Raw genomic sequence first — 13,165 nt, forward strand, 5'->3', positions numbered from 1 at the left:
CTCTGACTTCTCTTTGTTTTCTAACCTTAAAAAAACTTTAAAGCACACCCAGTTTTCTTTAGTTAATAATGTAAAAAAGCCTACATTGATTTAGTTAAGTTCTGAGGACACTCAGTTCTTTAGAAATGCACCAAATAATCGGTAATGACCACTTTCAAAAGTGTATCGAACTTGATGGAGCTTACATTGAGTTATAAAATTTATAGATTTTATCTTTTAATTCCACTTTCCATAAACTCATTGAAATTTCCTCATATGTGCCATCTGGTGTGTGTGTGTGTGTGTGTGTGTGTGTGTCTAGCCAAGCTTGGTGCTTTCTGTGGGATTGTATGGTATGATGATTTAGAAGACTAGCATTTCTCCATAGTAAGAATACAGCGTTCTACCAAGATAAACAGTCTATCCTATATGGGAAAGCCAGTGAAATGCTAAGTGTAATTCTGAGTTTTCTAATCAGGACAGTGAAGAAGATGGTGATGACATTAACCAAACTGGTGAGCACAGGAGAGGATTTTGGGTGAAGCAAATGTACTTTGGTTTTGATATATTGAGTGTGAGGTACCTATGAGCCATTCTGATGGATTCTTAATTAGAGTTCACCAGGAGGTGTCAATAATTTTAGGAAATCTCCCGATTATATTTATTTCAGGAGTGTATGTTGGCGCAAATTATTTGAAGCAGATGTGTCTTGTTCTTGCAAAGCACTCTCCCCATCATTAAGAACACAGCCTGCCATGGCATGAGACGCTAAGGTGCTGCTTAATTATGAGTGCGCTCAGAACGAGAGAAGATAAAGCACACTTGATTCTAATGGTCTCTGACAGGTTTGTGGAATTGTTAATGGTGGAAGAGAACTTAAAAATTATCTCATTCAACCACTTTACAAGTGAACATGAAAAAGTCTGGAGAGGTTCAGGCACTGGTCTTGGGTCAGTCCATTTAGAGTCCTGGTCTCCAGCTCTTGTTTTTCTTATAGTAATAACCCAGACAGAATCATGCTTCAGATCCAAAATACTGAATACAAATTGAAACCATGATTTGACTTGTAAAATAGCAGGACACTAAAACATTTCCCAGATTCATATTGATAACCTAAATTGGCTTGGATAATTAGAAGGGAAATTCTAGGTGTTAATACCTGATTTGAATTAATAACTCATGATATTTTTAAAAAAATATGCTCAGTAACACTGTGACCGCACAACAGCCCAGTAAGGTGAATTAGACCTTCCTGATGCCTACATGAGCAAATCTCCTTTAAGATAAAAGTTGCTCCAGTTCTGAAATAGTGGAGGATAAACTGCCATTAGTTCAATTCTTCTGATTCATCAGTTTTCATATGTTTGGGAACATTTTCTTCTGGGATTTTCTTGAGCCTGTGTATTTCAGAAGACCACATCTTGGAAATGAAAGTTTTCCCTTAATACCTTTCCTAAGATTAGTAGGACATGAGTTTACTGCATGCACGCTTTTTGTGGAGGGAGATATGGCTGCTAAGAGCAAAATTTCCTCTGAGTCACCCTGACATCTGAAAAAGCTCAAACTTGGCCAATATGGAGGCTTATGCAAAAAGTATTACAATAGGTTTTTGGTTGCTTTACCTGAACATTGCCTGTTTGGGGAGCATTCCCTTCAAAATTCACTCCACCAAATCCCCTTCACAAATTTCCTTTGAAATCTCTTTTGAATTGTTAAATAAATAAGACCGTATGACTATTATTTATCATCAAACACCTGCAAGCATGTCCTTTCTCCACAGTCCACTTAAGGAGACCCAGATGTACAACTACCAGGAACACCACCCCTTTCCCAGTGGTCCCTAATTTTGGAGCTGGAGAGGAGCTGGTCTGCCCTTTAGTTCTCAGTACTTCTACCATGTTAAGCACCAGAGTTTGCATTCAGCAATGTGTCTTCCTGTGACACACTCTCTCCCCATTTCTGCTGCTGTTGTCTCCTGACAGCAGCACCGGTTACAGGAGTGTATTTACCTCATTTCTTGGCATCATCATAGAGCCAGCAGCATGGACGATTAGTCAACACTCTGACCATCCAGTGTGGTGACTTTCTCCACAGCCTTTCTATACAACCTAAAATCCCACTTGCATGGCCAGTTTATCCATGTAATTCATCCAAAATTTCACCAACCGTGAAAGGTCCTTCCACCTTTCAGCATATTGCTTCTGTTCATTTTGATCACCGGTCCTTCAGCTGATTGACTACCACTCACTCCAGTGACTGCCTCATTTCTGACAGCGACTTCTGCAGGTGAAACTCAAGGTTGCTATGTCTCCTTGTGTGGTTGATCTTCCAGCAGTAGCTAACACTTCTTTAACCTTCTTGAAATTCCTCTTTTGTTTGGTCTCTGGGATGCTATTGCTTTCTTACTTCTCTGTCAGTCTACTGCAAGCTGTTTTGCCTCCTTCTATTACTTGGATTTGGCTTTCATTCTTGAATAGCTTATTCCTCTCTACCCATTTGTTTTAGGCCATTTCACTCATGATGAGGATGCCAAATATTCATTTCTTGATTATTTTCTAAGTCATGATGACACCCAAATTGTATTTTAACTTGGGCCTCTCCATGGGGCTCCTGTCTTGAGTACTAAGCTCCCACTTGGTTGGGTAGTCCTACAACCTGCAGATGCCTTAACTCCAAGCATGCACCAGACAGTTGGTATTTTGCCCTTGAATAATATATTCCTTCATGGAAGGTGTCTCACTCACACACCATCAAAACCAGAATCAGTAGCCTTTTTTAGGACTTTTCCTTCTACTTATCATCATGACTGTTTTGTTTAAAATCTGTGGAATCTATCTTAGCATCTCTCATATCCATAACCTTCATGGCTGTCCTCCTCTCCTTCCATTCATTCTGCGGCTAGGGTAATACAAGCCCCCACTTTGCTCCTTGTCTACCTTTCAGTCTATTCTCTGGTGAGTGAAAAGCTGATCATGCCATGCCTTGGCTCGCCACACAGCTCTCAAGGTCATGTCGGGGCAACTGCTTCCCCACAGAGTGCACCAAGGGCTTGACCCTGCCCAGATTTCTCCTTCCAGTTCTGTCCCTTGCCCATGCAGGAGGGTCCCTGTGCACCTGCTCCTTCCTGAGCCCTATGGTGTACTTTCTGACACTTTCAATCATTTGATATTATCCTGAAATATCCTTTTCTTCCCAATTCCAGTTCTTCCTTCACCTTCTTTACCTAACTGACTCCTGCTCATCCATCAAAATTTAATTAAAGCACTCTATTCCCTGGGAAGTGCTCCTTGTTCACTCCAATCAGGTTTAAATATTCCCTCTTGGAGCCCTCAGCCACTCTCTCACTGTCTGCTCTGGGAGTCAGTGTGGTTTGATGTTAAGAACAACGACTCTGGGACAGATAAAAAATGTCTGGGGTCACTTCCAAGCTGTGTGACTTTCATCAGGCAACTAACTTACCCTGTACCTCAGTTGTCTCATTTGTGAAATGGAGATATGAATTGTGGTACCCACTCCACAGGGTGATTCAGAGTGAGATGATTTATGCAAAATGCCTGGAGCAAGACCTGAGACACAACAGTCTGAACAAAGCTGAGCCATTTTTACTATGATCATAACTTCTGACCTACTTGCCTGCTTTCCAGAACAAACAGAAAGATCTTTGAGAGAGAGAAGCCATGCTGGACTTGAGTATCTCTGGTCCCTCCGCGCCCAGCACAACACTGGGACACAGTTGACACTCAGTAAATACTCATTAAATGAATAAATGTGAGCAGTAAATAAGTAAAATACAGTTAAATCTTACCATATAAGCATGCTAAAGAGTAACATTGCTTTAATTGTATCTTCTGTGTGTTTCTACTTGCACAAAAAATGATGATGGTATCTCATTAATTTACTGTACCCTGACTCATTGCTTTCTGAATCAAGAATCTTCCAGTCTTGACAGAGGGCACAATGTAGTTAATTAACAGGACTGTTATTCCAGAAAGCAATGCATAAGCATGAACTGTGACAAAATTCCTTTGAGATGCATGCAAAGAAACAAAACTTTAATTCCTATCAGACAGTGATCAGAAAGCCTAACAAGTTAAAGGGAAAAACAAACCCTGAGATGGTTTTCCAAAGTCTGGCTTCAGGAACCACCTTTCTCTCACCCCGCTGGGAGCCACTGTGGCTGTGACAACTGTTAGGAATACACAGACTTCAGGGACAGGGAGGAATGGGCCTGAGCGGGTTCTCTACTCACTGCCCCAGGAACCCTGACAGAGAGGAGTCGGGCTGAAAAGTAGGTGACCCAGAGTGAGCAGCGAGCCTCAATCCAGTGGGTTTTTCTCCATGTTCTTCAGAGGAGCACTGCTTTGTGCTGACGCTGAAGAAGTTTTTTCTCAAATGTAGACATCTGTCCCCTGCCCCACTCCAGTTAGACTTCTTGGATGCCCTATAGATGACCCACAAGGCAGGGCATCTGGGGCCTGCCATTTAGGGGAACTGAAAAGGGTGTTTTCACCCTACGTGGTTATTAGCAGGTCCAGGGGACTTTGAGGAGAGTTGAGGAGCTTCAGATTTGTGCTTTGCATGTCTCATGTATTTTTGCCAGAGCAAGCCATCCGACAACACGAGGCAATGATGCAACCTCTGCCACAAGGTTCTCATATTGTGGAAGGGACCCGAACACTTTGAAAATCTCTCTGATGATTTTTCATGGTCAGAAATCAGCGAAGGGAGGATGCTTGGCATAGCACTTAACATACTACTTGGGACACCCAAGCAGCGCTTGATTTGAGTCCCAGCTCAGCTCCCAATTCTCAGCTTCTTGCTAAGGTACACCCCAGGAAGCAACACATGCTGGCTCAAGTGGTTGGGTCCCTGTCACTCACATGGGAGACCAGATTGAGTTCTGGGCACCCTGCCTTCACCCTGGCCCAGCTTTGGCTGTTGCAAGCATTTGGGGAGTGAGCTAGTAGATGGAAGATACCTCTCTGTCTCCCTCTAATAATTTAGAAAATAGATAACTGCATGGAATTCTTTGATGCAAGTGCTAAGTAGAAACACCTATTCTCTCTGCATGCGATTTGTCTTTCTTCCTCTATGGTTTTACAAAACATGAGGATATAATACAAAGAAAACAGGGGTGGAGGTTTGGAATTCTAGTAACTTCATAGATAACCAAATTACTCAAAAATGGAATTGCCTAGTTCCTTTTTATGGCCATAAAATAGTACTAAAATATTACCCAACTGATGCAGTAGTCAGAAAGTAGTTTGATTCCATTAATTTTAACTGGTGGGAGTAAAAATAATCACTTTTTAATCATTCAAATCCATAATTCATTCAAGTATTTTAATTAATTAATTTTAATTTTGGGCCTAGAATATCCTAAGTCTCCCTTTTAATTAGATCTGGCTCAGATCAGATCTACAATGAGCATGCTTGGGTAGATGGGATAGATACCAACTTCCAGACACTGAAATAAATACCGTGTGAATATCCTCCACAAATAAACACCTCCATGTCACAGATCAGGGAATTGGGATTCAAAGAGATAAACAATTTACCTGAAGATTTGGATCTGAACCCAAGAAGCTAACTCAGAAGTTTGAACAATCATAATATACCATTCAAAAAGAACACAACAGGATTCAAGCATAACCAGACATATCTGAGATGCCCTTTTTAAAAGACCATGTTGCGTAATTATAACCACAAAAAGCAAACCAGCAGACACTCCTAGGAAATGGATTTGGGATCATTTTCTGACCAGATGCAGAAACACAGGCACGTGGTTAAAAGAGGGCAGACTGGATGCGGGAGGCAGCCCGGAGGTTGCGATTCCTGAGTGACACAGGGATCCCGGTTGTGTCTCTCGACTATGATTTTGTCTCAACAGCCAGTGCAGCCTGGCATTTGCAAACACTGGCCTAACCTAGAAGTCTGTGGATTGTAAATTCCTAAAGCTGAATTTAGGCTTGGAAGATACAAGGGCCCTGGCAAGGCAAGCCAGATCCCAGGGATGCTGCGCTTTCTCAAGCTGTGCCCCAAACCTGAAACAGCTTTTCCCCCATCTTCTTGGGGCAGTACCTTCCCCTGGTCTCCCTTGAATAACGTTGCCTGCATGTCTGTGTGCACCTGCTTCCTTGACAGTGCCTGGGACAGGGACTACTCCTCCTGCTCCTCAGCCAAAAGGACCATCCATTTTGAACCACATGGGGTCATGTAACCAGCCAGGAATGACAAAGAGAGTACTGGGACTTGACAAAAACTACTCAGTGGCTGGCATGGTGGCGTAGCAGGTAGATCTGCCACCTGGGATGCCATATGGGCACCAATTTGTGTCCAGCTGCTCCACTTCCCATCCAGCTCCCTGCTAATGGCCTGAGAAAAGCTGCAAAGGATGGTCCAAATGTTTGGGCCCCTGGGAGAGCAGTGGAAGATGACCCAAGTGCTCGGGCCCCTACACTCACATGGAAGACCCAGATGGAGCTCCTGGCTCCTCGCTTTGGCTTGGCTCATCCCTGGCCATTGCAGCCATCTGTGGAATAAATCAGTGGATGGAAGATCTGTCTGCCTCTCTCTCTGTAACTCTGACTTTAAATCAATCAATCAATCTTAGAAAGCAAAACAAAATGAAACTGGTACTCACATTTCAGTTCCAGCTTGATGAAATCTGTTTTCCCCAGATTTTCAAGAAACACTCCCTTGGGGGTTAATGTTTTGAAGTAGAAGGAAATGTCAGCGCTGGTTTCCCCTTGGAAAGTAGAGAAGTGCAGGTAGGATGACGGGTTTGGGAAAGAGGCAGCATTCCAGTAATTCCCTGGAGGAAGAAGTAAACTAGGTCAATGCAATCTGGATCACACTCGTTACAGAAAACATACCCATTTTATTTTTTTTTAAATTTTCATTTAATGAATGTGTTTTTTTCATAGATACAACTTTAGGAATATAGTGGTTCTTTCCCCCATACCCAGCCTCCCACCCCGACTTCATCCCACCTCCCTCCCCCTCTCCCATCTCCTTCTTCATTATGGTTCATTTTTAGTTTGATTTTATATACAGAGGACCCACTCCAAGTTAAGCATAGACTTCAACAGCTTGCACCCATCCACACACACACAACATATAGAGTACAGTTTGAGAACAAGATTTGCAGTCAATTCTCATAGCACAACTCATTAAGGATGGAGGTCCTACCTGGGGAGTAAGTGCACAGTGACTTCTGTTGTTCCTTTAACAATTAACACTCTGATTTATGATGTCAGTGATCACTCGAGGCTCTTGCCATGGCCATACCCATTTTCTGATTATCTCCACTGGCAATAACCCTTGTTTCCTTTCATCCTGCTCAACACATTACACTAAATCACCACAAACCTAACCTTGACTTTGCAAAAGTTATACGTCTGAGTTCATAAAATACTTTATTTATGTATATACATATTTTAAATATTAATATACGAAGTTATATGAATTAAATATTAATGCTTAAATTTATATAGACTATGTAAAATATTTATTTTATATAGAAAATATTTTATTAAAGATTGATAGTTGGGGTTTTGCCTATGAGCAGCCTTGGAGGGACTGATACTGCTAGTCAGGCAAGTAGACATGAGTGACTGAGTGGGGGCCCCCAAACCTTACTCCGGAGGAGGAGCCAAGGGCCCATACTCTAGCCCAGGGCACCTGGGAGCCACCCAAGTTCACCCACTTTATAGCTTAGCTCAGGTTAATAGATGCTGATAAATGGGAACTCGGCCAAAGCAGAAGAATCTAGTTTATGGCACATGGTCTGTGAGAACAGAGCCTGGCATTAAGATGACCTTGCCTCATTCTAGAATCATTATAAGTAGCACCATCCTGCTCCTCCTGTGGAAACTACCTCCGTGCACTTTGCTGTGCCTACTGTGATTTGCTGATCTGTAATTCTTCACTGCCTTAGTGAGAAAGACCGAGCCCAAACCCGTCTCCACTGGTAACAACACTGAGAGAAAGTACCAGGAGAGGTGCCAATTGGAAGAAGCTACCGGGGTTCCTGTATGGGTGTGCACATGTTACAGGACTGATTGGATCCTGTGCATATGAACTGGTGGCTTTGGTCTGGTAATAGAAGCATCGGGGCTAGATCTCAGGAGGATAAACCTGGAGCTGAGTTTTTGGTATTCTCTCTTTCTTCTCTACCTTGGGCTTGGAGTAACCAGTGCCTCCCTCCCCTTGCCCTGCAGGCATTTCAGGAATGTGACAGAAGCTGAGTGAGGCAGGGAGCTGGGAGTAGGGCATAACAACCACGGCGGTGGTTTGTCACCTCTCCTGCTCAAGCCCCTAGAGGGGAGGTGCCATAATGGGAGGGTCTCCTTCCTAAACACTTCCTTTCTGGGGACTCCAGGCGAAGCTCTGACCTGTGGGGTTGTTTTGTGGGGTGGATGGTGATGAAATGGGCCAAGCTAAGGAGCCTCACTCCTGCTTGAGCTCTGGGGGACACATCCTTGTACCCACTCTCCCAACCCAGTGCTTCACGGAGTAGTCAGTGTTCCCAGGAGAAAGGTAGTTCACAGAACAAAATAAAAACACCAAACCTGATTATTCAGATTCCCCTAGGAAGGCAGACCAAGATTTTTATATGAAACCAAGAGTTGGCTCTCAACTCCAGTGGAGAAATTTCTACTTAATGTGCATATTTCTGAATACATTTACTATCACAGCCAAAGACTAAAATACATGAATCTGTTTTAAAGCAATTACTAAAGCCTTTAGCTTTAATTACAAACTCAAAACATGCTTCTTGAACAATATTTGCTATTTCTTTCATCCGGAGTGCACAATGAATGAACCAAGTTCACTCGATTAGTTTCTATTCACACAGAAATCAGCTTTTCTTTTCTCTTATGCAAATTTCAGATGTATGCTATATTAAATTCAACTACTATGCTTAAATAAAAGTGACTTTCTGTTGGTACTTCTATGCTTAAGGCATAATTTAAAATTAAACATGCAATTTTCTGTATTTTCAATATTCAAAGACCTTCTTATTTAATTAATGCTATTGGCTTTGTTCTCAAAGCCATGTTAAAGGATAAGCACATTCAAATTTTAATGTTTATTTGAGCATTCGGTGAATCATGAGTTGGGAAGCACCAGACCATATAGGGTCAGTGCTTCACTAGGGCCGTAGGGAAACAAGGGAAGAAATTCTTTAATTCTTGTTGAAGCAAGACAAAGGCAGTATTTTGTTAATGTGGAAAGTCTTTAGTCAGAGGTTAGTTGGTGGTTTCTGATTGGTTAAGCTTACATTTCCTTTTATTTTATTTTTTTTTACAAGGAATTGGGTTTTGATTTGTAAGGAATTTGTATAGTTCAGCTAAATTGTTGAATATATGGACATAGAGATATCCATAGTATTTTCTTAAACTCTGAAGTTGTCTCAATCTAATGGTGTCCCTATTAATTTTAATTTTTTTCAAGATTTATTTTATTTATTTGGAAGGCAGAGTTACAGAGAGGTAGAGGGAGGGGTGAGGGGAGAGGTGAGAGGGGAGAGGGGAGAGGGGAGAGGGGAGAGGGAGATATCTTCCATCTATCTGACTGTTCACTCCCCCAATTGGCCGCAATGGTCAGGGCTGGGCCAGGCAAAGGCCAGGAGCCAGGACTTCCATGTGGGTGTCAGGGGCCCAAGCACTTGGGCCATCTTCTCCTGCCCTCCCAGGCACATTAGCAGGGAGCTGGATCAGAAGCCGAGCAGCTGAGACTCAAACTGGTGCTTATATATGGGAGGCTAGTGTCACAGGTGGCAGCTTAACTTGGGGCACCACAACACAGTCCCTCCCTGTTAATTTTTAACAGGGGATGCATAAACAGTAAGTTGGTTCAAAATCTGCCTGTAAATATCTTCAGGTAAAAGTTGTGAGGAGGTGGTGATGGAAAATAGACTATCTGTTAGGGGCTCCGGAAGTCTTAGCGTAGTTTTAAGCAACAAGAACAAGAATTGCAAAACCATAGGTTTCAGTAGGAGAAAAACAGGCTAGTTTCTTTTTGTGAAGAAAAATATTGTGTGATGCTGGGTAGGATAATACTGGAAAAGAAGATCTTTAGTACCACTGAACTTACTATCATCTTAGGGAGAGTCCCCTCCTGGTTCAACATCTGGTCTACCTCACAGTGGCAGGCGATAAGCCTCACCTTGGTCAGCTAAGGAAAATGAAGGACTTTTGTTGGAAAACCTAAATCATATGAAAAGTTGCAACCCTCTCACCCATCAGGGGTCCCTGAAGCTGGAAAGGGAGATGAATCTCTGAAGCCAAAAGGATTGAGCTCATCCTACCTGGGGGAGAGCCCTTTAGCATCCTAAGAGCTTGCACAGATCAAAGTCCCCAACCATTCTTCAACCTTAAGGAAAGCAATTCTGTCTCTTTAAGCTGTATCCTCAGGACATGAATGTAATTAACATTTTAAAATCTCAATCCAATCAAGTACATTCTTATTTTTCTGGGGTGGTGATGTATTAGCAGAAGGGCAGTTGTCTAAAATGATTTTGGAAAAAGGAAAAGAAAAAGTAAAACATGTCAGTATTTATTTGAGGTCCAGCTCTGGTTATTCAGACAGAATTATCCTGGGAGAAGAGACGGGCAGTTCAATCAGTCATTCTGGTTTGATGAAATATCTCCACAGACCATGATTCCATTTGTTCGAATTCTATGCTCACTAACCAACTTCAATCTAATTTGGTCTCTTGAGTGGACTTAATCACAGGGAAATCATGCCTCCTGCAAATGGTATGTAACTAGGATCTTTCTGGAAATGCCTAGATTATCGCATGACTCCTTGGACTTGCCCCAGATCTCTGCATGAGCTTATTAAATCCAGATTCTTGACCAGTAACGGGAAGGACTGTCCTCTAGACCTGGCTGGTGGTCATCTACTAAGGAGATCCTGGAGGTGAGCTCACTGGGGCCAGGCAGAGGGTATCAGTGCTCCTGTTTACATTCATTTTTAAAATCTCATCCTTTTAGACACATATTTTAGTGAAACTTTATAATGCATGGAATATAAATCCAGTGGCACATGGGTAGAATTTATAAATAAACACACTTAATGGGGTGTGGACTTAAAGACTTGCACACAGGGTCATAAATGAAAAGTTGGGATGCTTCCACGCCAGCCTGGCAGCCTTTGACTGGTCTGCTGTCCAGCTGGAATTTTTGGTTATGACAAAACCACTTGAGTGCTGCCGCTAGTGCTCATTGTACTTCATGATACAAAAAGTATTCCTATCATTTATATCGCTCTCAACTAATCACAAGATCCATGAAGGGTGGGATAAAATTATTCTATCTCTGTAACACTTGGCTTCAGAAAATAGTCAGTATTGAATAAATAATTTAGTCAATGAATAAGTATTTATTTGCTGCTCTCATTTGTGTCCAATTCTACTCCAAACTCAAATTCCTTATGGGCTAAAATGTACTTCATGGTAACCTGAGTACTGAAGAGGCTAAATAAATATAAATAAAAGTTAGTGCTGCTTTAGCACCTACTGATGGCCGGACACCTTCCACTAGCACACTGTAATTTCCCTTATACATGAATTTATTCCTCTTATTCCCTGTAGACTTCATTGACCAAAGCCATCCATTTGCAAGACTGATGGTCTCATAACCTGAAAGGTATTGAAATAGCTGCCATTTGCACTTGCTATCAAGGTCAGTGCTATGGAAGGTGAAGTGGCATTCTATGAGAATGCTAAGTTGGAAATAAGAGAGTTACTGTACAGCAAGGACAGAGTCAGAGTAAGCGGCAGGGACTGGGCACAGTGGACAGATGAGGAGGGCAAGGCTGGAAACCGAGAGGGAAAGTGTGATACCAACAGAAATAAGTCTCTGAGACTGGAAGGAGCAATCACCAGAGGTGGAATGATGAGAGAGGTAGACAGGGCCAGGGACCAAGGTTGGAGCCAGAGCAACAATCCTCGGAAGCTGGGCATGATGGCTGGGATGACCCTGGAATGTCTGCAAGCTTGAACATGACTCAGTTGTGTGAGAAGCTTTGTAAACACATGCTGAGTACAGCCAAGGCTCATCGTGCACGGTGAGAGGGACCAGGAAGGCACCTCCAGCTAGTGACTGAGAACGGGCTGGAGACACACAGCGAATCAACTCTCATGATTATTTGCTGTGGGATTCCCCTTGAAAATTTCTAAGTGTGTTTTCTGACGGCCAACATTTAATTATCTGTTGAATGTTCATTTCTGACAAGCTATTACATGGACGTGGTTGTGAAAGTCTGGTGGTGCTACAAGGGCTATAGCAAAGAGCAGCTCCCTGTTCCCCACTCCCCCGTCCCCCTTCTAATAGTTTTATCTCTTTCAGGTATACTTCTGTATTTAAAAATTGTGTAGGTATCCACCAATTTGTACCTTTTAGATAACCCTTTATCGACCTTCCTGAATGCTAGGTGAGGATTTAACACATGTACAAGCCTGCCTCCCTACACTCTTTTTTGATATTCTCCCCAAATAGCCAAATCCAGATTTTCAGTTATAAAGGAGTCCAGTATATTTTTAGGGTGATATAAGTATTATTCAGGAATGAGCCAGGTAGTAAAATGTAATTAGAGCTGATTTTTTGTATTTTTTTTTTGTTTTTTCCTCTAGAATCAGTAATATGCACTTTTTTCTTTTTTAATTTGCTTAATTTTCTATGTATCTGTCACAAATTCTCACCAAACTAACATGACCTCAAAACTCTCTGTAAGTTCTTCCCCAGGTTGAACCTATCAGAGAATCTGCAGTCACATTGTTGTCCCCTGGAGGTGTATTTTCCAGACCTGGGCAGCTTCTCCTGAGCACTGTTCTACAGCTCTGGTCTTGGGAACTCCTTCTGCCATGGTTGCGAGGACTTCCTTGGCCACTCTTTAGTATTATATCCCCAAGTTTCAGGACACCATGACCTCCTCTGCCTCGGTTTATAACCTAATTCCCCTGGAACACATCCTCAGATAACTTCCTGAGAAACGGGTGTTCAAGGTTAACTCGCTAAGTCTTCACTCTTCTGACGCGACATTAGTCTACCTTCACACTTAACCACGAAACTCTACAAACAAACTGCCAGGCTGTCAGAGCTGCTGTGGAGACAGCTAATGCTTTCTGATGGCTGTGCCTTGGATGTGACCTTGTATTTTTTTTTCCTCTGGAAAC

The 13,165-nt window shown here is 42.4% G+C and overlaps 1 protein-coding gene across 1 annotated transcript in view; it reads right to left on the reverse strand.

Annotated features, from left to right (window-relative positions):
- CNTNAP2 (contactin associated protein 2) overlaps nt 1-13,165 on the reverse strand; it is a 2,389,242-nt gene that overhangs the window by 305,171 nt on the left and 2,070,906 nt on the right. The window contains exon 16 of the mRNA XM_008258071.4: nt 6,623-6,793. Within this exon, the coding sequence (XP_008256293.2) occupies nt 6,623-6,793 (171 nt within the window). The remainder of the gene's footprint in view (nt 1-6,622; nt 6,794-13,165) is intronic.

The sequence above is a fragment of the Oryctolagus cuniculus genome, chromosome 3, assembly GCF_964237555.1.
Source record: "Oryctolagus cuniculus chromosome 3, mOryCun1.1, whole genome shotgun sequence".
Classification (NCBI taxonomy): Eukaryota; Metazoa; Chordata; class Mammalia; order Lagomorpha; family Leporidae; genus Oryctolagus; species Oryctolagus cuniculus.